Source organism: Pseudorca crassidens, chromosome 17 (genome assembly GCF_039906515.1).
Source record: "Pseudorca crassidens isolate mPseCra1 chromosome 17, mPseCra1.hap1, whole genome shotgun sequence".
NCBI classification, from domain to species: Eukaryota; Metazoa; Chordata; class Mammalia; order Artiodactyla; family Delphinidae; genus Pseudorca; species Pseudorca crassidens.
Window position 1 is genome coordinate 10548033 of NC_090312.1, and position 27785 is coordinate 10575817.

The following is a 27785-nucleotide window of genomic DNA, read 5'->3' on the forward strand; positions in this document are numbered from 1 at the left end:
GTGGCCTTGGGTAATTTCTTAGGCTCTCTGAGTCTCATTTTTCTTTTCTATGAAATGGAGCCAATAAGACCAAGAAGGGTTGCTATTGGATTGCCATAGAATAGCATATGTAAAGGCCAAAGCCAGGTACACAACTGGAGTGTGTAAACAGAAGCTCTCCTCACATCGCCTTGCAAAGAGGCAGGCGATTCTAAGTGGTAGAGTTACCTCAGCCTGGAAAACAGTCTTGGAGCAATTATCGGCTACTTGGTTTGTCCTGCTCTCTGAATAAAGTGGAATAGACATTATAAATGTGTTAATATCTTAAGCCACTTTGCGTTAGCATAGTTTATCCTTAAATTTTGAGCTACCACCTGTTATACTTCTCATATTTTTTTAAAATTTAACTTCATCATCTTACCTCATCTATTTTTAAAGGGTTTAATCATTTATTTTTCCTCACCTCCAGTCCTTCCTATTTTTAGTCTTTAACATTTTTACTTTCTTCTTAATGTCAGAGTTTTTTTCAATCCATTTAAAAAAAATCTTACGCTCCTGTTCTCTTATTCTTTTCATTCTATTTTTCAAAATTCTCTCTTCTTGTTTTCTTCTGAAAAGACTGCCTTTTCCCCTCATTACTTTGTCATTTCTCAAGATATTATTCATTGAACCCAGGGTTTTTTATGTAGGTTTTCCATCATTGAGTTTTACTTGTTATCATATGCCCTCTGAGTTCAGCATGCCTGCATCATTTTTGTTTCCTTAGATATGCACTTAAGTTTACTACTTTAATGCTCTGTTACTTTTGTAAACTTCATTACGTACTATCTATAATTTCTTTTTCTGATTCAGCATGTACTATTTATAAAGGGCAAGCAGGAAGCAAGGTCACAGGCTGACAGCTGTGGGAAGAGCCCACGACCCCGGCAGAGGACGCTGGCGGTACCTTGGTTCCTCCAGTTGCCCCTACTGAGCCTATGGATCCTCCTCATCGCCCCCACCCCAGTCTTACCTGAGTCCCTGAAGAGTGAGTTTAACCTGGGTGATAAATCTTCCTCGTGTTGTATTACTAGACATCTTTCTCAAATACCACCCTCACCAGGTTGCGTACTGCTCAGACCCTCCGGAGTCACTCTTAGGACATAAAAGACAACAAAAGCAGTAATAACAGTCATAACCATGACCACAGTCAATACATATTGAGCAATGATTGTCTTACAGGCCTTTTGCTAATTACTTTTGTCAATTACCCAACAGCATTTTTAGGAAGGTATTCCTATTTGACAGGTGAGGAAATTTGAGGGCCAGAAAAATTAACTAACTGGGCCGAGTTCACATAGCATATAACTGGCATTATTGGGTTTAATGGCTCCCTGCCAGCGTCCTCTGCCAGGATCACCCTACTACCTTCTCTATGGAGTAAACGATGAACATAACCATCCTTCGTAAATTTGCATAAAATACAAAAGGCGTTAATACTTCATGGTCCTCTGAGTTATTTCTCAACCTGGAGGAAGAAACTCTGTAATGCATCATTTATTCCAAAATAAAAAAAAATATACTACACCAAAATATATATGTATTGGAAAAAAAGACGGCCTCATATTTAAATATATATCCAACATTTATTGGTTACCTGTTATCTGCTAGGCACATTCATATATATATTGTATATATACATTATATAAATCTAGAGATCTAGATATGTAGAGAGATATACATACATGTAGTTCTATGAGGCAAAGCTTTATTCCCATTGTTCCGATGGGAAAGTTGAGGTTCAAAAAGGCAAAAAGTGACTTGCTTAAGGTTGTATGCCTAGTAAGTGGAGGAGCCGAGGAATGCAGACCCAGGTCTCTGGTTACCGAAGCTCCGGCACCAAGTAGGCGTGAAGGGCCTTGGTTGGTGTCTGCCCCACTCACTTCGTCAGGACCCCCAGTGCCCGAACGCCTCCTGGGGGTTGTGGAGAGTATCACAACCTCCCTATATAATTTTTCTAATTCTCCCCTGGGTTCGTGCTCCCCTCCTTCTGCAGTCCCTCCCTCTGCTCCATGTGCAGCCCTAAGGCCTAAGTTCAAACGCAGAGAGGCCTACACATGGGCACATTTCTGCAATTGTAAGAATGCCTTATGAAAACACACGGCAGCTTGCCAAGAGCACGGGCTTAGGTGTTAAAGAGCCTGGTGTCAGTCAGCCCAGGCTGTTTAGCTTTGGGCAAGTTACTCTCAGGGTCTTGGTTTTACTATTTATAGACAGAGGTGCACAGTCCTCCCAAAGCTCCTTTCCCTTTACCAGGCTCAAGAACGGAGCCATCCAGTGGCCACATCCTGTAGTCTGTCATGCATGTGCTGAATCCACATTTACTGCTTGAGTGAACTTTCATTGCACTAGTACATCAGGGTACGTCGGGGTACATCGGGGATGAGGTTGGAGAGCACAGTAGTTCTCAGTTCAGGCTCTGGCTCCCATGACCAGGGTTCAAACCCAGCTCTACCACTCGCTCCATTAGTTATCTTGAGCAAATGGTCAAACTTTGAGCTTCAGCCCCCTCCTCTAGACAATGCCCATCTTAGTAGTACCTACTTCATTGGGTTATTGTTAGGACTAAATGAATTAGCACATGCCAGGCCCTTAGAATGAGTCCTGGCGTATATTAAGTGCTCAATAAATGCTAGCTGTCTCCTAGAGGATGACACCAGACCCTCTCCAGCTGGATTCATTCACCTAGAGATACGAGTGCTTTACCCACATCTTTCATATATTTCATATACCCATTACATGCTGGCAAAATATTCAACCTTCCTAATGCATTGTCCTGTGTTTATTTACTCAATATACCCTCGTCTCCTGACTGGGTTCCATTTCCTCTGCATCAAAGGTCTCCTTCAGGTCTTGGCCAGCTTCCGCTTGGATCCTGCAAAGTCACACTTCCTGTGTTCAAATCCTTGCCCTCCCACAGTGAGGGCTGTTTAACCATAGACAAGTTACTTAACCTCTCTGAACCTCAGCTTCCTCGTATGGATATGATAATTTTTCCTGCCTCATTGAGATTCTATGAGAACACCCATGGAAATCACTTAGTAAGATGGCCTGCACTTAATGTGAGCTTTAAAAAGTAAGTTATGATTGCTACTGTTTAGTCTCCCAATTTCAGTTTGAGCATCCTCCAAAATTTATGTTGGGTCCTAAAGACAAATCAGGGTACAAATCCTTAAGAAAATAGTTTTCAACATTTTATATAAATTAAGCTTGATGGTATTACCTTTCAAATTCCTGGTTTCCATTAAAATACTGGAAAATACCCAAATGCAAAGTGATCGTATGGATTGCAACAGATCTTTTCTTTATTTTCTTACTAAATTTTAAAAATAAAACTATCTTCAGGGACAGGTCCAATAGTCACTTTCCCAGAGCTAGTCTTTCCATACACACAATAGCACTTGAGTGGATGCTTCCAGAGACCCAGAAATCAATGGAAGGAGAGTCTTTTCCTGCTCTTAATAAAGCAGGGCTCTTCTAGCCTTCAACAGCTTCGACTGTAGACTGTGGAGATGTTCCCTGTACAAAGCCAGCTGCAGAGTAAATGTGCACATCCCTGTGGCATATACTTTGAGTGCAGAGGGGAGGGGAGGTCCCCAGGGAGCCAGTCCTCTCTCCCACCTCCAGTCTGGCCGGTTGGCAATGAACAGCAGAGGCTCTTGCTGCGATGACAGAAATGCAAATCCTGTGTCAAATAGGGGAGCTGACTGTGCGAGCCTTTCCCGCCCCAAATAGGGGAGCTGACTGTGCGAGCCTTTCCCGCCCCAAATAGGGGAGCTGACTGTGCGAGCCTTTCCTGCTCTGAACTCCCTGGCTTTGGCCACAGTGTGGGCACTGTGGCCACCGTCCCGGGAAAGAAAGGGGCAGCCTGGCCCACATAGAGAACCTTCCATCTCCAGGGCTTGGAGGAAGAGATGGGGGAAGGTGAGGAGGGACTCACCCTGCCCTGGATGACTTTGTGGAGGTCTTCCCACTCAGAGGGACAACTTCCCTCTTCCCAGTCATCACAAAACTACACCCAAAGAGGTGGGTCACTGGAATTCACTCATGTGACTGTCAGGTTAATTAGATTTGACAAGTGTTTGTTGAGTATTACAATGCCAGGCCCTGTGCTAAGAGACGAGATACAATGGATGTGGTGTCTGCCCTGCGCCAGCTCAGAATTTAGTAATGTTAGCGAACACAAGTTCCTGTGGCCGGGGCACAGAGAGGCTGAACAATACCGAAACGTCCGAGTTGGGAGCAGAGAAAGGTTTACTGCAGGGCCATGCAAGGAGATGGGTGGCTTCCGCCCCAGAAAAACCCCAAACTCCCTGAAGGGTTTCAGCAAAGCATTTTTGAGGTAGGGAGGGGCAATGTGGGGTGTTGCAGACTTCATGGTGCAGGAATCCTTTGTCCACTTAGGTCAGGTCACAATGTACTGTAAAACTCCAACCAAACAAACGTTATTTTCTGTTCTGCAACTTTTTATCTCTATATGAATGGAAAAGCGTTACACTCTTAAAGGTCAGAGCCTTGAGGATGGGCTGTCCTGTACATGTCAGGCTATAGGCAACATTCTTACCTCCAAGCAAAAGCAACAGAATACAAAGGTTAAAGTAAAAGAAACAGACCTAATATGGGGTCGGCTTTGTTCTTCCCTATTACAGTACAGGCCGATGCACACATATAAAGGAGGTCAAAAGGTGGTGTTATCTGTGATCTTCAGACCATTTTCACGAACGCGTGATTCCCTATGGCAGCCCATGGACCCACTGCAGTAGATGACTCTGGCAGCTTTCTAGAAATAAAGATTCCCAGGCGGCCTCATCCCTGGATATTTTTATTCAGAAGGTCTGAATAGGGCCCGGGGAAATCTGCATCCTTTTAACTCTCCCAGATGATTGGCCTGTGGAGTCAGAATGATTAATTTTCTGGAGGTCACACTCAACTCCTCTCTTTTATCATCTACACAAAATTTATCAGTGAATCTTGTCTTTACCTTTGAAATATATTCAGGGTCTGACCAGATCTCACCAACTGCACAGTTGCCACCCAGGTCCAAGCCCACAATCTCTTCCCAACGGTATTTTCCTGAAAACCTTCTAGCTTTTCTCCCTGACTCCATCCTGGCACCCCCTAGAGTCTGTTCTCCTCATAGCAGCCAATGCATGACTGGCTGGGGACCTCCCGGTACCCAGGATTCTCCCATGCCTTAAAAGCCAATATTCTTATCATGTGCAAGACCATACACAGTCTGACTGCTTGTTACCTTCAGGGCTCATCTCCTAAAGGTGCCTGCAGCCTCCTGTATCCCTTTCTGCTCCAGCCATGGCGGACTTTGAGTGGGCTTCTTGCTTCTCCTGCCTCAGAGCCTTTGCACTTTCTGTTCTCTCTGCCAGAACTGCTCTTCCCAAATATCCCATGACTCACTCCCTCACTTTCTTCAGGTCTTGCTCAAGTATCTTCTTATCAGAGAGTCCTCTGAACTCCCTATAAAGGAGCAGCCCCATCCCTACTGTATCACTTTCTATCCTCCTTATGCTGCTGTATTTGTCTTCTTAGTATTTATCACACACACCGCCACCATGTGTTAAATAGTCCTTCATTTATTTGTTTATTTGTTTATTGCCTGTCTCCCACCACTGGAATGAGAGCTGAACTTTATCTCCTTTGCACGTTGCCAGTTCATAAAACCATACCTGACACATAGAACTTGCTCCATACATCATTTTGAACGGATAAATTATTTAGTAGTGAAGGGTTAGGAAGACTTGTTAATGGCAGTTTACAGATATGTAAGGGTAGAAAAATAAAGCATTGATCGACAAATGTTTCTTAAGCGTCTCACGTTCAGAATCTTAGCTCTGGGGCAGAGGTGGCTTACAGGTGGGGCTTACAGGGGTCTAGAGAGAGTTGTAGGTTGGAGGGATTACATAATAGAATCAATCTGAGGCAGTCATAACAATGTCCCTCCACCCCTTTCATGGAACCACTGATCTGCAGCTGCTATAATGGAATAGCATCTCCTTCATAAAATTTACTTTAAAAAAGCAATAATCACAATTTAGGTATTTTTAGATATTTATTTGATACTAAAATGCAGCAGTAAAGATATTTGTGAAGTCAATTACTGACTAAGGATCAAGTTCCTACATGTGTGGCTGTTTTTGGACTCTCTTCTCCTCCAGCATCTCCACTTTGCCTCCCCTCAGCTTTTGTTCCCCTGGTTCCTGAGTCTTGAACTCTGCTCTGCTTCTGAGACTCTCAGTCACCTCCTTTGGAATTTGCAGATGCCAGGCTCACCTGTTTGGGTGTAATTCTTCTCGATCTTGACTCCTTATGTTTTGTTTTTTTGTTGATTTGTTTTGTTTTCTGCCTTGTTAGATCTTCACAAGTAAGTTTGTCTGAGTAACCTATTCCTCCTATTTCAATACACACACGCACGCACACGCACACGCACACTTATGCATGGACATATACATGCAAATATATGTATATATTTATTTCCTTTTATTTTAAGCATTAAGATCACACGGAAATTACAGATTAGTGTTTTAATACAGTTTTAAATATTACAGCTTACTTAACGTATCATAAAGGTTTGCTCACGTCATTAAATATTTTTAATGCAATTTTATATTCCCTTGTATACGCCTCAATTATTCAGCCATTTCCCCTGCTGTTAAAAATATGCAGTTTCTATTTATTTTTAAAAACTTTCATTAATAAAGCTTCAATGAACATCCCTTAACAGAAATTTCTGATCCTGTATTTGATTGTTTCCTTTAGATAGATAACTAGAAGTTGGGTCACTGGGTCAAAAGAAATGAGTAAATTTTGCAACATGTTGCCAGTTTGTTTTCCAGAAATACCTAGGAAAGTCCCTCCACATCAGCAATGTATCAGATTGATTTAAGTGTTTTAAAAAAAACTACTGGGACTTCCCTCGTGGTCCAGTGGTTAAGAATCCGCCTTCCAATGCAGGGAACGTGCGTTCGATCCCTGTCCGGGGACTAAGATCCCACATGCAACGGAGCAACTAAGCCTGCGCGCCACAACTACTGAGCCTGCGTGCTCTAAAGTCCATGCACCACAACTAGAGAGCCCAACTAGATAGCAGCCTGCGCACTGCAACTACTGAGCCTGTGCGCTCTAGAGCCCCTGCGCTACAACCAGAGAATCCCGTGCGCCACAACAAAGAGTCCACGCACTGCAACGAAGACCCAGCGCAGCCAAAAATAAAAATAAATAAATAAATAAATAAATACCTTAAAAGAAAAAAAACCGCTACTTACCTTTAATTTGAGCCTCGGCTCAAGCTTTTCTGCTTAAATTAGAGCAATATTCCCTTTTATTTTCTTTTCCCTTTTTGGTAGTCTCATTTCCCACATTTAAGTCTTTATTCCATTGGCATTTATTTCGACATATACTATGAGGGGACTCTAAGCCATTTTTTCCAATAAATGACAAATCAGCCTGTTACTGACAATTATTTTTTCCACTGAATCGTTGAGCTGTCTGGATCATATACAAACTCGTTATGTTTTCTATTTTATTCCACTAATTCTTCAGTTGAGGTTTTCACTATTGCCACAGAGTTTTAATTATTGTCCCATGATGGTATACATTACCTTCTGGCTGTGCAAGGACCCTCTGTAATCGCTTTTGTAAGAATTTCTTTAGTATTCTAATTCATGTATTCTTTCAGATACACTTTTAAGTCATCTTCCAAGTTCCAAAGGAAAATTTCACTTGGGATTTTGATTGTTAATCATGTTAAAGCCATAAAGCAATTTGGGTAGTATTTACATAGTTAATAGCTAGCATCCCTTTACTAGAAATGCTTCCCTCCTTTATCTTTTATAAAGTCGTATGCTTTAGCTCCCACATATTTATTAGTGTTGTCAAGGATATTTTTGGTGTTTTACATTATTATTGCTATTTTAAGATCATTAGTCCATCATATCTTGTAAATAATGATGGAAGCATAGGAAAGCTATTAACCCATTCCTTTACTCATTCAGCAAATATCCAGCACTTATTAGGTGCTGAACAGTTAACAGGCACTGTGCTGAGCACTTAGCCACTGTGCTAGGTACTAGGTGTCAATCAAGGGCTAAAATAAATGTCATCCCTGCATTATTAGAAGTAATAATCCAATGTGACAGATTGGCACCAGACAACCAAGTGTGCAAATAAATATATAATTACAAGTTGTGATAAGTGCACAGAGTGCCGGGATAAAGAATGGCAGGGAAATCCTACTTTGATATAGTGACCAGGGAGTACCTCTCTGAGGAAACTAATAAAGCCAAGAACAGAAGGATAAGAGGAATCAGCAAGGCAAGAAGTGTGAGGAAGAATGTCCCAGGCAGAAGGAACAGCTTTTGCAATGGACCAGAGAGAGGAAATACTTAGAGGAGGAATAGAAAGTAAACCCGATTGGTTGCAACAAAACAAGTAAGAGGAGAAATGGTATGAAATGAGTTTGAAGATCAAGCAGGCTTTATTGTCATGATGAGAAGTTTGCATTTTTCTCTTTTCTAACAGTACCTTTATCAATCTATTTATTTAAAAATCTATGTATTGGAATAGGTACCACACTTACATGTAAAACTATAAACGGTAGAGATGATAAATTTAGGCTTCAGTTTCTGTCCCCAGAATTATCCAGTACCTTAAGGAAAGAGTCTATGCATAGGAAAAGGATAGGAAATATTAGTCCTTTATTTTTTTCCCCCACTTAATAGTATATATTGGAATGTTCTGTGTTAGTATACAGAAAATTCCCATGTTTTTATCTACATACATATTCAGTCATATGGCTTTATAATTTAACCAGTCCTCTATTCATGGCCGTCTAGATTCTTTCCAACTGTGTGCTTTTACAAAGAATGCTGGGATAGCCTTTGACCTTTGCACCTGGAGCTACACCAAAATGGAGTTGCTGAGCTGATGAGTATGAATTGATGAGTGTCAATTTTGATATATATTGCCAAACTCATGGATTCACCAAATAGGTATAAGAGTGACTATTTCCCCTGCAGCCTAGCCAGAGTAATGTGTTATCAAATTGTTTATCTTTGACAATTTGACGGGTAAAAAGTGGAGTCATGTGCTAGCTCATATATTCACAAACAGTGTATTACTTTAGTTTACTTGTTTTTGAACTTATTGTCATTAGGATCACACTTTTTTCAATATTGTTTTCTCTTCTTATCTATTTTGATTCATACAATAATAGATTTATTGTCACCGCTGAGTAGTATTTAATTATTTTAATACATCCTAAAATATCCATTCTACTATTGGTGGACATTCAGATTACGTTCAGTTTCAAGCCCTTGTAGAAAATGCTGTTCTTAACATTCTTGGGCATGTCTCCTGGGCCATATTTGCAAAGATGGCTCTGGGTATGGAGGGGAAAGGTGCAGTTTAGCAATGTACAAATTAAACATTGTGCAGAGTCTAAGTAGCAGTGCCAATTCACATTGCCAACAGCATCCTTGCTGATTTGATAACACCCTACTATTTTTTTTTTCTTTCTGGAGCCATCCAGGTAGATGTGGAATGGGTATGGATTTTAACTTAGAGTTCCTAGATTTTTACACTTATTTTCATATTGATACTCTCTTGTCTTGGAAATACCTGCTTATTTTTTGCCCTGTATTCTATCGGATTGTTTTTATTTTTTATAGATTTATATAAGTTCTTCATATGAGCTGAAAATTAATTTTTGCTAGTTATAAATGTTGCAAATATCTCTTCTTATAGTTTTTTCCATTTTATTTATGTTGTCTTTCAATGAATAGAAATGCTTAATTTTATCAAATGTATTCATCTATTTTTATGGTTTGTATTCTTTGCGTTTTATTTTAAAAATCCATTACAGTAGTAAAAGTATTCTCCTAGATTGTCTTCTAAGATTTCATATTTGTTCCTTTCATATTTAAGACTTTAATCCACCTGCAGTGTATTTCTCTGTATTGGATTAGGCAGGGATTTACTTTTACTTTGTTTCCCAAGTGAATAACAAACTGTTCTAACACCCTTTGTTCACAAGTCCCTCTTTTCTCCTTATAACTACAAAGCACGATTATCAAATTTGTGTGTTTATGTTTCTGGGCTCTCTATTCACATCCACTGGTCAATTTGTGTATCCCCGTGTAAATACCATGAGGTCTTAATCACTGCAATGTTATAACAAGTCTGTTACCTGGTACTGCAAGTCTCCCATTTTGTTCTCCTTTAAGAATATCTTAGTATTCTTTTTTTTCTAAACATTTGTATTGGAGTATAATTGCTTTACATTGTTGTGTTAGTTTCTGCTGTATAATGAAGTGAATCAGTTATACGTATACATATAACCCCATAAGAATATCTTATGTATTCTTGACTCTTTGATCTTCTATACAAATTTTAGAATCATCTTGAATTCCACTGGGGGTAAAAATACCTACCAAGTTTTGAAATCTTTACTATAGCAATTCTTTCATCTTACAGCATAACATGGTGTACAACCCTTCATCTGGGTCTTATTTGATTATTTTAAATTCAATTTCATTATTTTCTCTGTTAAATTAATTTTCTATCTGTTTATCATGGTTGCATTAGAAATGCAATTAGCGTTTTAATTTGACTTTATATCCAACATCTTTGTTAAATTCTTATTAATCCTAGTAATTTTTCTGTAGAGACTTTCAGATATTCCACATAGATAATTATCTGCAAAAATGAAAGTGTATTTCTTCCTTTCCAAGTTTTATCACCTTTATTTTGTTTCTGTTTTTGTCTTACTGAGATCGCTGGAATTTGAGAATGATGTTGAATACATTTGGAGATAACTATCATCCTGGCCTTTAAGCAAATGTTTTTAACCTTTTATCATTGAGTAAGTTGTTCATTTTAGGTGTTTTTGTCTTTGTTTCTGTAGATATTCTACATAGTGATTAAGAAAGTTTACTCCTAATCGCCACATTTTTTTAAATGAAAGAATATTGAATTTCATCAATGCTGTTTCATCTCAGTGGGATGATTATATGGTTTTTTTTAAAGCTGTAAATGTGGTGAATTGCATTAGTTGACTGGATAATGTTAAACTATCCTCAGATTCCTGGGATAAATTTAATGTAGTCAAACTGAATTATTTTTTCTATGTATTGATGGATTTGATTTAGTAATATTATGTGTAGGAATTTTCTTTCATGTTCATGAGTGAGATTTATCTGTTAATTACCTTTGTGCACCAACTTTATTGGTTATGGTAGCAGGATGCTGCTAGCCTTATAACCTGAGTTGGAGAATATTCCCTATTTTCCTACTCTCTGGACGAGATTATGAAATATTTAAGTTATTTCTTCAACATGTGTTTGTAGAATGCTTTGATGAAGCCATTTGGGCCTGTTGCTTTCCTTGTGGAAAGATATTTAATTATGACTGCATTTATTTAATTTTTCTCTTGTCTTCTTGAGTCAGTTTTGATAAAGATATATTTTAAGAAATATGTAATTCCATTTATGATTTTCATTAGCATTGAACTTCATAATATATTTTTATTATCTATTAATTTCTGCCATATATTTAAATTCTAATTTTCTATTCTTAATATTGCTTGTTTGAACCTTTTCCCTTTTTTTCTTTATTAAGCTTGTAAGAAGTGCTACTGTTTTATTAGTCCTTTCAGAAAAAAGACTTTTGACTTTATTGAACCTCTGTATTTTATATTTGGTTTTTATCTCATTAATTTCGGCTCCTTTCTTATTTTTTTCCTTTTACATACTTTGGATTTATCTGTTTTTTGGGTTTTGCTAAACCTTTAAGTTGAATGGCTAGCACATTCATTTTCAGCCTTTCTTTTTCTTTCTTTAAAAATTTTTATTAGAGTATAGTTGATTTACAATGTTTTGTTGGTTTCAGGTGTACAGCAAACTGAATCAGTTATATATATACTTTTCTTTTTCTAATGAAGCATTTATTATTATATATTCCTTGGTGAGGACTACTAAGTTTTTTTCAGTAGTATTTTCATTATTCTTTAGCTATACATATTTTCCATTATGATATATTTTTAGATCCATGAGTTATTTAGAAGTATTTTAAATTTCTAAACACATGGTATTCTTTTAGTTATCTTTTAAATTGCTTTGTAACTTGATCTTATTGTAGTCATTGACTGTGGTTACATGATACTAGTTCTTTGAAATTTGCTGAGGCTAAGCTAACTTCAAGTCCTATCATAAAATCTTATTTTACAAATATTCAATATGTGCCTAAAAAAGAATTTGTACTATTAAACTTGCATACCATGTTCCATTTCAAGGTTGTTAATTGTATGAGCTTTTCAAGTTCTTTCTATCTTTGTTGATTTTTTAAAAATCTTTATTAACTGCTGAAAATTGTGTTAAAATAGACCATTATAATTGTAGATTTATAAATAATTCCATAGATTTATATCTTACTTCGTATTGGGTGTTTTGAGGCCATATTGTTAAATGTGTCCAAGTTCATACTTCTGATATCTTCCTGAGGAATTAAACCTTTTATACTTACATAGTGACCCTATTTATCTCTAATGATTTTCCTTAAATTCTCTTTAATATGTATTTACACAGCAAAACCAGCTTTATTTTGTCTTGATTTGCAAACTTTTTATATCATTATGTTTTAGCAATGCATTTCTTTTATCTAACTGAAAATCATTATCATAACTGGAGAGTATGTCCCTTATATATAACATTTTACTCTGACTGCTCTTCATATTGTCTTTGGTTTGTTGATATAGCTTCAAGCTTATTGACTCTTTTTTCTGTCATCTAAATTCTGCTGTTAATATCATTCAGTAAAATTTTAATTTCAGGTATTGTGTTTTTCAGTTCTAGAATTTCCATTTTGTGTGTGTGGTTTCTATTTCTCTGCTGATATTTCCTATCTTTGCACTAATTACTAGCATATTTACCCTTATATCATTGAGAAAAGTTGTAAGAGCTACTATGATTTTTGTTTGCTACTTCCAACACCCAAGTCAGATCAGAACAGGTCTATGTTGATTATCTTTTCCCTTGAGAAGGGGTCACATTTTTCTGTATATACCCATGCCACGTAATTTCATGTTATGTTCAGGACATTGTGGATGTTATGTGGTTAAGACTCTCTATTCTCTTACATTCTTCTGCAAACTGTGATTTTTGTTTTGCTGTGCTGTGTTTTAGAAAGTGGTTAACTTGGTTGGCATCAAATGACAATCTTTGTCTTTTGAAATGCAGTTCAAATCTCAGCTCAATTCTTTTATCATCAACTCAATCATTTGCTGTCTGCCCTGTGCATATGTGGTTCAGGGAAGAGTTTATATAGGAATTTAAGGTTCCCCCTCATTGGTTCTCTTCTTTGGGGGCTTTTCCTCTCACTTTTCAGCAGCCATAGTTGTTCTGAACTCTGTTCTTTGCTTCTTCAGGCCACCGGGGTTTTCTGTTGGAGTTTTTCTCCCCTACACTATACTGAGTGTTACCTGCCCGCAAGCTAACGCCATAAAAAGCAAGAAATCCACCCTGTGCTGTTTCTTTCTTCCAAGTGTTGACTCCCTTCCAGAATCTGCCTGCTTTTCTTCACTAGAGAGAAGTTTGGAAGGGGGCAAATGTGAAAGTACAACGTTTAATTTAAGAGTCCAGCCAGGAGATTTTGGAGCCTAGGAGATGGGTAATGGCAATGGAGATGGAAAGCAGTAGACAAATATGACATCTTCTCTTGAGTTAAGAACATCAGGACCTACATGCTACTCAAGAAGAACTAGGTGCCAAAGTCAAAATACAGTAGTACCATTCAGCTAACACCTTTCCTGTTTTTTATTCATCTCTTTCTCTTCTTCTCACCTGGTTCCCCAACCCCTTAAGAAGAGGAAGAGAGAAGAAGCTGCCCTATGTTACTTGAGGTTTCCAATCCGAGTTCAAATTCAGACGTGGAGAGAGAGAAGCTTTAAATTGGATAGAGTGGTTGAGGGAGGTCTGAGGAGATGAGTTGACCCCAAGACCTGAATGAAGGTTCTACTAACCTGCTACTTAACATTTGGATTACTACCTTAAGATTTAGATTGGAAATTTTTATTTATTTACTTTTTCTCTTTGCCTGCAAACAGCTCTTGTTTTAACCACCTGACCAGGCTATGTCTGTATTTCCGTTTTAGGTTGTGGCCCAGGCAGTGTTATTCATGTGTATGAACACGGCTGGAATCTTTATCAGTTACCTGTCAGACCGGGCCCAGCGCCAAGCCTTCCTGGAGACACGGAGGTGTGTGGAAGCCAGGCTGCGCCTAGAGACGGAAAACCAAAGACAGGTACCAACTGGAAGGGCCATATGCCCTGGTTGTCACCTAGCCAGTCTCTGAATTACGTGGAGCTTTTTTCTCCCCAGACACATCCTGACTTGCAAGTGTTCTTTCAGAGTTTCTGTCATGGGATTCCAGAGTCTAAAATATTGGGTTGGCCAAAAAGTTTGTTCGGGTTTTTCCATGCGCTCTTATGGAAATAGTTATGTTAGACTCACGGGTCAAAGTGAGTTAGCTTTATTCGCCACACTCAATTCATTGTTCCCCACAAGAAATAAAATGATTCTAGACATAAAGTGATTTTCTGACACTTTTCACTGACATCTGTGTTTGTGGACAAGGCCATGGTTTCTGAAAACCATTAGCATTCTCATCTTTGACTCTCCTTTTTTCAAACTATAAATTGCTGTTTCAAATAAATGTTTTACTACAGAGTAATTCAAATTATAGGAAGCTCAGAGGAAAATCTTTTACATGTGTAGTTCCTAATACTTCATCCTGATTTTCAGAAGACATCATTGAACACAATAAATTTTATGGAACATGATACCAATCCCAGGATAGGGGATGCAGAAAAGAAAGCAAGTTGGTTCAAGGTGGAGACCATGAGTTTTAGTTGGAGGAGGTTAAGATAAAGGAGTTTCTTGGACATCCTGACTGGGTGGATGTTATAAGGTTTTACAAAATAGCTTTGGCCACAAATGATATGTTTCCCCAAAATAAAATTAGCTTTCAAAAAATAAAGATTTGCTCCTATTAAAATTATTCATATATTTACAATTAATGCATATCTTTGCCTCTGAAAGTAATGTTCAAATAGGAATAACAGGAATGTGTTAAAATTGGTTATAGAGTGAGCATATTTTATGTTCAACCTGTTTATATGCTCATGGGAATCCTATGCTCAATAGATTTATTAGTTCTACCGTACCAGGCTCTTTTTTAAAGTTATGTCTATGGACGTATGCTTGTTATTTTAAGCTTTATGCCGTAATGGTTTGAGACATTATAAAGAAATTAGCTTCAAAAAATGCAACATTTTTTTTCATTTTAACCTGATCGAATCATCAGTAAAACGTGGATCTTTAAAATGAGCAAAGCCAGGTCTGTGTGATAATGAAGGAGGTGGACAGGTAGGGTGCAACCTGACAAAACTCAACTCCCACTGCCATATGTTATTGCCAGGGGCACAGAGGAAACTACTGAATTTCCAGAACCTACATGGGTTTCATAGGATTCAGAATTAGGACGTTTCTAAGTTGAAGCCTAAAACGATTATGGAACCTCCTAATAGATTTATTGTAGCTGCCCTGAACATCACTATAAAATAATTTAGAAAAATAACTTTAAGAAAGAAATCACCTTGTACAATAAACATCTCCCAGTATCTTCCAGGTTATATATACATATACATTGTGTGCTTCTGCAAAACAGAGCAGTTGCCACTGGCACATCACTCTTTCCATGGGATCTATGCCAATTCAGACAGTGCTGCTGTATTAATAATTCATCAACTGTTCTTGATGCTCTGTCACAACCAGAACTGCAATTGTGGATAAGCTGTCTGCGAAGCTCAGTCTTTTATTTAATGTATATGAAATATTGGAGACGCTGAGAATGATTGCCTTATCATACCCATAAGGCTTTTCTTCTTTTCCCATTCTCCAAGTTCAGTGTCTCAGAGTCACTATGATGTAATCTAACACAGTGAAGGGAGCTTCCTCCATCCTCTCTAATCTTTATTTTTTTTTAAGTTGATGGAAGGAAGAAGAAAGTAATACACAGAGGTGAGAACAAGTGACAACTCGAATGTGGTGAAAAGTTCGCTAGAATTCGTTCCGCAGCCATATTACCTCCTTGTTGGCCACCTAAACCACTGAACTGTCAGTCCTAGGTTCCTCGTCCATACTTGGGACAATATCTTTTATTTCAGCATTGTGTTTGCCTCAAATAAGGTGACATATATAAAGCAATACAAAGCTATCAGTCAGCCTCATTGTTTTTATAGATGAAATACAAGAAGAGGCTCTTTTGGTGGAAGGTTCTTTGCTCTGAGGATTAAGTAGAATATGCTGTTGGTTTGTTATAGCCCTGTGTGTACAATTCTGATAAAGTATTTGTGGTCTATTGGCCACCCTCTTTCCCTCCCGGGCTAGTCTGTAAGCTAGCTGGCTCTGTATCATTCAGTGCTAAAATTACTTTCCATTGATATTGATCTCTGATTCAGGTTTCCATTATCCCTGAGAACTTCCTCAGTGGTAGATGGGCAGAGAAGGCACAGGCTTTCAAATGAGACTGCCCAGGATTTGAAATCTTTCCTTAGTTGCTTACTATCCTAGTGAACGTGAGCAAGCTCTGAGTCTTAGCTATTCCACCTGTAGCATGGGGATAATAATACCCTTCCTGAAGAGGCTCCTTAATGGTTAAACATATTGTGTGCAGAGCCCTTGCAGTTCAGTGGAGTTTTTACTAGCGTGATGGTGTACGATGATTTATATGAATCAACCAGCATAGCTCAATCCCAAGGGGACTCGTTTGAGCACATGTTACGGATTGGCTCGTCTCAGGTGAAACCCCGCTTGAAAGTTATTCACACAGAAGGAAATCAGGACGGTGGCTCTCCTCGGGTGTGCGGTGATCAGAACTCAGCATTAGGCTCTCGGTATTTTAAATGTCAGTCACACATCCAACCCCATTTACGTTTTCAGAGCTAATTATAATACTGCAACTGTTAGAAATTCTATATCATGTGAAGGAAAACATTGCAAGTGCCTAAGTGACAGCAGATCCTTTTTCCTTAGGAAATTATCGCAAGGGTGACTAAACTGCATTTTGTTTTTGCACTTGCATCCAGAACCAAGAGGTCTTATTCTACAGAAATGTTCAAGTTTTGTAGGATTTTTTTTCAAGAACTGGCTTTCTCTTGTGGTAGAATACAAAGGAAATATTTAAGTGACTTAATAGGTTCATCAATGAATTGATTCATTTATTGAGGATCTATTATGTGCCATGAGCTTTGCTGGACCCTGGGACTATAATGGTGACTAGCAATCAATTCCTGGTCTTACACAGTTTATGGACAGAGATGGACAACTATACAGACACCTATATGGTGTTTGGGTTCCACCTAAACGGAAGGTTGATAGAAGGTTAGCTAAAAGAAATGATGCCTGAGTTGACTTGTGAATAGGATTTAAAACTCAGTAGAGAAGCAGTAAAGAGTATGGCATGAAGATCTCAAACAACACATATAAACATCTTGAAGGAAGAGAGAACACTGTCAGGGCACTTACAAGCACTCCCATGATCATTCATTTATTTATTCATCCACCCATTCATGGTGGAATTACAGAGACAAGTAACACTCAGTCTCTCCTGTGGATTGGATGAATAGAATTTTAATTATTGGAAGAGAAGGAAGAAAGAATTAGCAAAGGTACTGATGACAAGATATATATGATCTGATGAAGGCTGGCAACATTGGGAAGCAGGTTTCCTCTGATATCTCGCAGCAAAGTTGTGTACTTTCTTGAGTACACTGCACTTTTCCACTCAGGGAAGATATCTACTTACTGAGTGTTAACCTGTGCAGTAGGCATTGTTCAATGTGCTCTGTATGTCAAAATGAACAAAATCTATTACAGCTCTCTCTTACAGCATGCCACACTGGATCTGAATCACTGCATGCCTGTTTGTTAGGATAAACTGTCCCTTAAGAGTGACCTATGGTAGCAGTTTCTGAAAACCAGTGAGGAATAAATGGTTCTGAAATGACTGAGATTGTCAATATTTAATAATAATGTTTAATAATGGTTACTAATCATTTTTTCAAAGAAAAATTGCCAAGCAATAGCTAAAGGATAAGTGGCACATGAACCATGCTTCCTTTTGCTTGGTGGGTCCCACACCATGATGAGATACTTGAAGTCCTGAGAATCAGGCTTTTTCCTTAGATAACCTGAAGTTGCAGGCATTGTTCTTAAGGTCGAGAGCAAGCAGACAGGAGGAACCAGCAAATGCTAAAACTCTTTGTTCAGGGTCTCTTCTAAACTAGGTTTTTAACAAAGTTCCTTGAAGGTGACTCTCAACTTTACCATAACCCTGTTCCCTCCCATAACACCTGGCACAATACCAGGAAGAAACTACTGAATGGGCCCAAATGTTGACATTTTTAATTTAGATGATCGGCTTCAAGAAGTTGAGCACATGTTGGCTCTTTTTTTCTGGGAGGCAAGGACTTGGTCTTTTTCTTTTTTTTTTTTTTTAACAATTTTGTCATCAGTTGCAACTAGCACAGAGCATACTAAGCATCCCTTACCTGTCTGGTCTCTTGGTCTCCATCCCCAAAGCCTGGTCTGGTTCAGAACCAGTACACCGTAGGTGTCAAAAGCAAAACCTTCAATGTCTGGAAGATCTGGCTTCCAGTCCTACTTCCTGTGCTTCCTGGCTGTAGGGACTTAGGCAAACTACTCTCCTCTAAAGACCTTGATTTTGTGGGCGTAAGATGATCATAATGGTCCTACCTTCCTCCACGGTTGTGGTGAGATTAAGGATGAACAGTTCTCAGCCCAAGGCGGAGGATGTGCTCAAGGCATATTAGAGAGGATGCTGTGATGACAATGACATTGATGTCACTCCTCTCTGCGGGAAAACCCTTCAATGGTAACATTCCCTCCAAGATAAAATTCAGCCCCCCATGCATGACCCAACAGGTCCTCCAGGATCCACCCTTTTTACTCTCTCCTCACATCCCTTTCCGCCTCCTTGCCACACACATGAAACCAAATGACCATCAGCTCCCTGAACTGCTATTTCCCTGCTCTGTGTCATGTGGTTCTTGCAGCCTAGAAAGCCACGTCCCTCTCATTACTTTCAGAGTAATGTCTCTTGCCTGGATATACCGTTCCAGCACCCCTTCCTCAGTGAGGCTTGCTTGTTGAGTTGAAATGTTTTCCTTATACTTCCAACATGCCTTAAAGTTAACTGTATCATAGAACCTGTCATACTTTATAATGTTTACTAGTCTGCATTTCTCTTTGTCCATGGCCAATAAGGACTACTTAAAGGCAGCTCTTCTACATGATTCATCTGATTCTCTGGTATTTATCCAGCACGATGGCTGAAATATAAGATCTTCTGATTAACATTTATTTAACTGAGTTATGTTGAATTCAAATTTTGGCTCCTTTCACCTCCACCTAAACCAGGGTCATGTTGTAATAATTCTTCTGTATAAAAGTAAAGAGACTTGGTACTTCTCTGGTGGTCTAGTGGTTAAGACTCCACACTTCCACTGCAGGGGGTTCCGGGTTGATCCCTGGTCAGGGAACTAAGATCCCACATGCCACATGGCATGGCCAAAAAAAAAAAAAATAGTAAAGAGACTTGTGCCCACCGTGATCCCCATTAAAAATTTGGAGGAGGACTCATCTAATTCAGGAGAGCCTTGGACAGGCTGAGAACGTGTCTTATACAGACCTGTGAAAGGAATTTTCCATCTGGAAGCTACGTCTTACAACGTCTCTCTTTGGGGAGTTAGATTCTAATTATTGTAGTTTTTGTAATCCCACCTCTCTTGCAAATGATCCAAATGGCCCATATTTGTTTTAAATATTAAAATGAATTAATAGTTTTTCTTTCATCTTTGAGAATTGCCGAAACCTACTTACGGTAATCATGGCATTTTGAGGTGTCTCCGATGCTCTGAGGGCCCCGGAATAAAGTTTCTGATGATGCCGTATGTTGCAACAGCAGGAAGATTATTATTAAATGCAGCAGATGTTTTAGCTGTGTTAAAGCAATTTTGTTTAACTTAAACATCTTTGTCAGACAATATTGGTGTAGGCTAATGGTTTGCACAATAGATTGGGTGAGAAAGTTGGGTTTCTTACAGAGTTTTGAGTTGGTTGTTTGAATGCATGTTGGTGCCCAATAGCATCTAGGGAAGTGTTTTTTCAAGCTCTAGATAACTGTTACCTAGTAAGGCAGAGCCTTGACATTCATTCATTCAAGGAAGAATCAAAGTTGACCTGGAATTTGCAGAACCTCAGAATGTTTGTTTTTTCTGCTCCAGTTAGATAGGTCTTTTCATTATGTGCCAGAAAAACCTTTTTGTGCTATTCTCCTCTTACATTTAAGACCACCCATGTGCCATGAACAAGACCATCATGTTCATCCTTATCTGATATTAATATATTTCATATTAACTGTTCTCTAGTTTATAGTGGAACATTCTCAGTTTCCTGAATATTCTTCTTATCTTATTACACTCGTGCCTTTGCTTATGCTTTTCCCCCACCTGGTATAAATTCCTTTCATCCCTAAACCTTATCCACTCTTCAAAACTCAGCTGAAAGTTCACCTCCTCCACCAAGACCCTCTCTCTTCCACCTAGCTGTGACCTCCTTGAGTGTTTCACTTGTATATTTCTTTGGGGAATTAATCTCCTTCTACATTTTGCTATGCTCTTGCTGTATTTTTCCTTCTACACTGTAAACTCTTTGAGGATTGGATACATGTTTCATTTGTGCTCTTCACAATAACTGTGGATCCAAGAGGGGGAAAACTCAAGCTAGGAAGAAAAGCAGAGACAATCAACATTTAATGGGTGCTATAATTGTGTTTGCTAAATGTCCGTTCACTCAAAAATAGATGTGAATAAATAGATTTGGGAAACACTCTCCTCCCATGATGTGATTGTTGGGTCCTTGTCCTCCAACCCAGGAGTCTGATCTTTCCTTGACAATTAACAACGTTAACTTCCTCCACCTACCAGTCCAAGTTCACTTGTCTCTTATTCCTTTACATAAATGACTTCAGCCTAGGTAGAGTTCCGCCTAAGCAACATTTTAAAAGCTATATTTTGCCTGGAGGCATCTTCTCGATCATCTTACTCCTTGAAAGCTTCTCTGCCTCTGTGCGCCACTTCTTTCGTAGTTCCGTTTCTTTTCTTTCAGGTGTGTTGGGGAGAAAAAGTAAAGTGTTCTTCCAATCACCATCTTCAGCCAATATATAATACTCCACAACTGTACTGTCCAATAGAATTTCCTGTGATGACTGGAAATATTCTGTATCTTTGTTTTCCAAAGACCATTAACCACATATAACTATTTAGCAGCACATGAAATATAGTCAGTGTGACTGAGGAATTGATTTTTTATTTTAATTCTTTTAAATTTAAAGAACCATTAACTAGCCATTTTATCTCTTGTTTCTCTTTTGGGGATTTATCATGACTTCAACCATCACTTCTGGATGGTTCCATGTCAGTATCTCTAACACCATGTTATTTTCTGAGCTCCAGATGCCCAGCATCAACATCCTGCTGGACAGCTTCAGCTGCATCTCCCACAGGTACCACTGGCTCAGCCTGTCCTTGATTCTCTCATCCCCCCAAAATGCATTTTCTTTCTAATAGCACTTCCTTGTACCTGATTCACCCACATCAACTGTGGTACCAGTTCCTGTTGATGCCATAATCCCCTGTATTTACTAACTGTCCCTATATTTCTTTTTCTAACACTATTTAAGTCCTCCCACAGAATAGGTTCCTAACTGGCGCTAACCAGTTTCTAACCAGTGTGAACTGCTCTAACCACCTGGAGTCACTCCACCCTAAAACGATTCTGGAAAAAGAAGCTGTATTTCGCTTCTTCCCATTTTCTTTCTAATCTGTGACATGGGGGACTCTACACATATGTGAGACCTCATGAGAATGTATGGAGCACGAGCTCCTGTCTTCTCTGCATCTATACTTGTCCCTCTCCATCTCACAGAGAGTAAGAGTCCCGTGTAATGTATTCGTGTCCAGGCCTTATGTGGGGTAAGAATGCGGATCCTCCTCTCTCCACCGGGAGCCTGCCCGTGCAGGCTGCTTTCCTCCCCATAGGGAACCCACTGACTCAGTGAGCCCTACAGTGGCCCAGATGCTCCGTCTCTGGCTGAGGAGCTGTAGGTAGTACAAAAAGAAGGCCTAGGACCCACATTGTTCACTCACTTTGCAGCCACGGCCCCCATCTTTTTTTTTTTTTTTTTTTTTTTTTTTTTGCGGTACGCGGGCCTCTCACTGCTGTGGCCTCTCCCGTTGCGGAGCACGGGCTCCGGACGCGCAGGCTCAGCGGCCATGGCTCACGGGCCCAGCCGCTCCGCGGCATGTGGGATCTTCCCGGACCGGGGCACGAATCCGCGTCCCCTGCATCGGCGCCACCAGGGAAGCCCGGTCCCCATCTTTTTTGCTAGTAATAAAGTGTCTTGATTCCTGTCTGCCTCTTGTATCTGTTTCTCAGCAGGTTCATTTGAGAGGTGAGGGGTGAAACTCACTCACATCTCAAAACCCCAACAGAGTGTAATGCCTGTCAGGATCATCTTCTTGTGCCCAATTTTGATTATAGAAGATTTCACACTAAAGCCCCCCACGGATTGCTACCGCCTGTAGACTCGAAACCAATCTCGTTTGCGCTGTATCACAGCCCATCCACTACCTGGCTCCTGCCTGACTTTTCAATCGTGTCACTTGCTACCACTGTCCTTGTACTGTTACTCTCCATCCAACCCAGTAAGCATGCCGCACACCTCTGTGCCTTTGATTTCTTGCCCTCCAGGTCCAGGCTGTATCCTTCTCTGCCTTTCTCTGCCTCAGGAAGCTAACCTTTGTGGATGCGTCAGCTGGCTCGCTACCTCTAACTGCTCGTCGGGTTTGGACAAGGAGAGGCACTGGCTGGAGACTTGAGGGTGGGAAGGCGAAGAGGCCATGGATTTATCTCCTCACTGTCTACCTGGCTGGATGGTGCACTAACAGTGCTTCCATCTCTCTACCAAAGGCCACAGTTTCTCTCAGGCAGCCAGTTCCTAAGGCTACAGGTTTTTCCAGGTTCCAGGAGTGTTTGTAGCTCTACTCTTCCTAGTTTTGGGGTGCTTGAGCACCCATTCTTGGGTTCCTTAACTCCGTATTAAACTCTTTCATTACACGTTTTGAGGTACCAACTGCATCCCTCTACGATTACCTGCTCCTACTGTTCCCTTTGCATGAGATGCCCATCTCCTTCCATCTGTATTTGTGAGACAGTTTAGCAGAACAGAAAGACAAGGAATCAGAAAAACTCTGCTCCGTCCAATCTAGTAGCCACCAGCCACGTGTGCATACTGAGCCCCTGAAATGTGCCTAGTCTAAATTGAGATGTGCTGGGAGCATAAAATACACACCAGATTTTGCAGACAATGCCAAGAAAAAAAAAAGGAATGCAAATTATCTCATTGATAACTTTTTACATATTGGTTACATGCTGATTACACATGGAAATGATATATTTGGGGTATACAAGATTAAATAGAATATACCATTGACATGAATTTCAACTGTTTCTTTTTCCTTTTTTATGTGTGCACCGGCTCATATTCTATTTCTACTGGACAGTGCCAGCTTAGATGCTCATCCCATGTCAATTTCCAACTTGCTCTTGTGACTTTGAACAACTTGTCGAAACCCTTTGTGCATGTTTCCTCATCTCTCAATTAGAAATGATAATGCATACCCGAACCCACGGGGGCATTCTGAGAGACAAATAACTTATGTTATTTGCCTGAAAAAGTGTTATTTCAAAGAACTCCACAAATGTTAGGGCTATTTCTTTGAAAATCTCGCCAACACCCCAAACCGATGCTGAGACGTCCTCCCTTTAGAAAGCCTCCTCTGCTGTTTCCAGTCATGAACTACTTCTTTTTCCTTGGCACTTAGATATTTTTACTTAACACGGGTTCTTATCACGCTGCCTAGTGTTGCAGTTAGCACCGTGATCCCCTCTGTCAGTAAGATTTTGAACAGTGAGCAGACACACAGTGCTAATGGCCGTTGAGCCTCCTGGCAGCTGACTTCACTCAAAGGATTTGTGTTTACCCCCTTGCAACTCTTGCAACCATCTGGCTGCCTAGTTCTTTGCAATCTTTCTAGCACATGATTTGCATCTTCTGGCATGGCAGGAAGAGTGAAAGCTTTGCAGAAGAACAAACCTGGATTTGATCGCTAGTTACTCCACGTCTGGGTGACCTTGGGTGCACAACTTAAACTCTGTGAACGTTGGATCCTTCATCTGTCAAAAATGATAATCTCTCAAGGTTGCTGTGAGGAAATCAAGCAATATAGACGAGAGTTGGGCATTATAGTTGGTCTTTGAACTGTTGGACCACCTGGGCCACAGCCTGAGTTTTAAAACAGAACATCCTCCGATTCTAGTAACTATAGTTTTTCTTCTTGCTATTTGTGTTCTTATATCTGGCATCCCCGTGCAGTACTAATTTAAAATACTCTCCTTGATCCCAAGAGAGGCCATCATTATGCACTCATTTGCATACTACTAACATTTACAGAGGCAGTTCAGATAGAAGAACTCAATCACCATCATGGCTCTCAACACCTTTGATCCAGCCGGGAGAAGCTGAAGAGCAGCTGATTAGCCATGTGGGGACCTTTTATCTCATAAATCCTTCTGGGGAATTTTGACTAAAGAAATTGGAATTGGACACTTAACACAACCTAATAACTTTAATGCTGAAGGGAAGGTATGATTTGTAGCCTGGAGATAGTTGAAGGCACATTTCAAAAATGGTAGTAGAATAAACGAGGAGAAAATAAAATATGTATTTTTTAAAAATAATCCATGCTTAAAATATTTTATTTCAGCTGGATGTGAGTATGGGTCCATTGAAGGGAATTCTATACTCTCTATTTTGCATAAGCCACACTCAAAATGGATTGACCATAAAAGAGGGCAAATAATTTAAAAATACTTTTAGAGCAATCTGAGAGCCATTGTAGAATTTTCTTTGTTTCCCGTCTTTTGCAAATTTCATGCCCACACCTAATTTAAAAGCATTTTTTAAGAAGGAAACTGAGAATTTCTTTAAAGATGATACAAATAGATGGAGAGATATACCATGTTCTTGGATTGGAAGAATCAACATTGTGAAAATGACTATACTACCCAAAGCAATCTACAGATTCAATGCAATCCCCATCAAACTACCACTGGCATTTTTCACAGAACTAGAACAAAAATTTTCACAATTTGTATGGAAACACAAAAGACCCCGAATAGCCAAAGCAATCTTGAGAAAGAAAAACGGAGCTGGAGGAATCAGGCTCCCTGACTTCAGACTATACTACAAAGCTACAGTAATCAAGGCAGTATGGTACTGGCAAAAAAACAGAAATATAGATCAATGGAACAGGATAGAAAGCCCAGAGATAAATCCACGCACATATGGTCACCTTATCTTTGATAAAGGAGGCAAGAATATACAGTGGAGAAAAGACAGCCTCTTCAATAAGTGGTGCTGGGAAAACTGGACAGCTACATGTAAAAGAATGAAATTAGAACACTCCCTAACACCATACACAAAAATAAACTCAAAATGGATTAAAGATCTAAATGTAAGGCCGGACACCATCAAACTCTTAGAGGAAAACGTAGGCAGAACACTATGACATAAATCACAGCAAGATCCTTTTTGACCCACCTCCTAGAGTAATGGAAATAAAAACAAAAATAAACAAATGGGACCTAATGAAACTTAAAAGCTTTCGCACAGCAAAGGAAACCATAAACAAGACGAAAAGACAACCCTCAGAACGGGAGAAAATATTTGCAAATGAAGCAACTGACAAAGGATTAATCTCCAAAACATACAAGCAACTCATGCAGCTCAATATCAAAAAAAACAAACAACCCAATCCAAAAATGGGCAGAAGATCTAAACAGAGATTTCTCCAAAGAAGATATACGGATTGCCAACAAGCACATGAAAGAATGCTCAACATCAGTAGTCATTAGAGAAATGCAAATCAAAACTACAATGAGATATCATCTCACACCTGTCAGAATGGCCATCAACAAAAAATCTACAAACAATAAATGCTGGAGAGGGTGTGGAGAAAAGGGAACCCTCTTGCACTGTTGGTGGGAATGTAAATTGATACAGCCCCTATGGAGAACCGTGTGGAGGTTCCTTACAAAACTAAAAATAGAACTACCATACGACGCAGCAATCCCACTACTGGGCATATACCCTGAGAAAACCATAATTCAAAAAGAGTCATGTACCAAAATGTTCATTGCAGCTCTATGTACAATAGCCAGGACATGGAAGCAACCTAAGTGTCCATTAACAGATGAATGGATAAAGGAGATGTGGCACATATATATAATGGAATATTGCTCAGCCATAAAAAGGAATGAAACTGAGTTATTTGTAGTGAGGTGGATGGACCTAGAGACTGTCATATGGAGTGAAGTAAGTCAGAAAGAGAAAAACAAATACCGTATGCTAACACATATATATGGAATCTAAAAAAGAAGAAAAGAAAAGAAAATGGTCAGAAGAACCTAGGGGCAAGATGGGAAAAATATGCAGACCTACTAGAGAATGGACTTGAGGACACGGGGAGGGGGAAAGATAAGGTGGGACAAAGTGAGAGAGTGGCATGGACATGTATACACTACCAAACGTAAAATAGATAGCTAGTGGGAAGCAGCCGCATAGTACAGGGAGATCAGCTCGGTGCTTTGTGACCACCTAGAGGGGTGGGATAGGGAGGGTGGGAGGGAGGGAGATGCAAGAGGGAAGAGATATGGGGACATATATATATATGTATAACTGATTCACTTTGTTATAAAGCAGAAACTGACACACCATTGTAAAGCAATTATACTCTACTAAAGATGTTAAAAAAAAAAAAAGAAAGAAACTGAGTGTTTCTGAAGCATTCAACTTTTCATAGAAACAAAAACTTGCTTTCTTTTCACACTCACATTCTGTTGTTTGTACTGTATTTAATTACATTCTGTTTTAACAATTGCAACTACAGCTGACATAAACAAATTTGGAAACACACCTACTGCCTCTAGGTAAAGATACAACATAATTGATGCTGCAGACATGGGAGGTGGACTAGACTAGCTATGGGTATTTAACATGTTGGGGACGTCCAGTAAGATAAGTTATTGGATCAGTTAAGTAGAGGTTTACTGTCATGCAATGCCATTTTGTAAATTATCTATGAAAGTAAAAAAATCCAAATTGGCCTTTAAAAATATTGAAACTATACTTGGTTAGCAGTCGGAGTCTATAAAGTTGAGACTGGCTGAGAACTAGGCTCTCAAAGCAAGTAGAAATTTGGCGTGAAGTGAAATCATCATTTCAACCTCCATTCACTCAACAAGCATAGATCCTTCCTTCTTCAAAGCTTTTGTTTCTTCAGTATTTCCTCTCAGTGAACAGAATCAGTGGTCCACCAGCTCTCCAAGTCACACTAGCTCCTCGTCTCCATCTTCCCTGATATCCGGTCATGATCATGAGCAGTTGGATCGTCTTCTTGGCCATCACTCGTATTTTTCTCCACCTTTCTAACCCTACTTCTTGTTCCATTTCTCTCCCGGATTGCGGTAACAGCCCCTTCACTCCCTACATGTTGTTC

At 39.5% G+C, this 27785-nt stretch overlaps 1 protein-coding gene across 3 annotated transcripts in view; it reads left to right on the forward strand.

Annotated features, from left to right (window-relative positions):
- The window catches only part of ADCY8 (adenylate cyclase 8), a 218726-nt gene that overhangs the window by 34319 nt on the left and 156622 nt on the right, over nucleotides 1-27785 (forward strand). For all 3 annotated transcript variants that reach the window (XM_067711242.1, XM_067711243.1, XM_067711245.1), the window contains exon 2: nucleotides 14177-14326. In XM_067711242.1, coding sequence (XP_067567343.1) covers nucleotides 14177-14326 — 150 coding nt within the window. The remainder of the gene's footprint in view (nucleotides 1-14176; nucleotides 14327-27785) is intronic.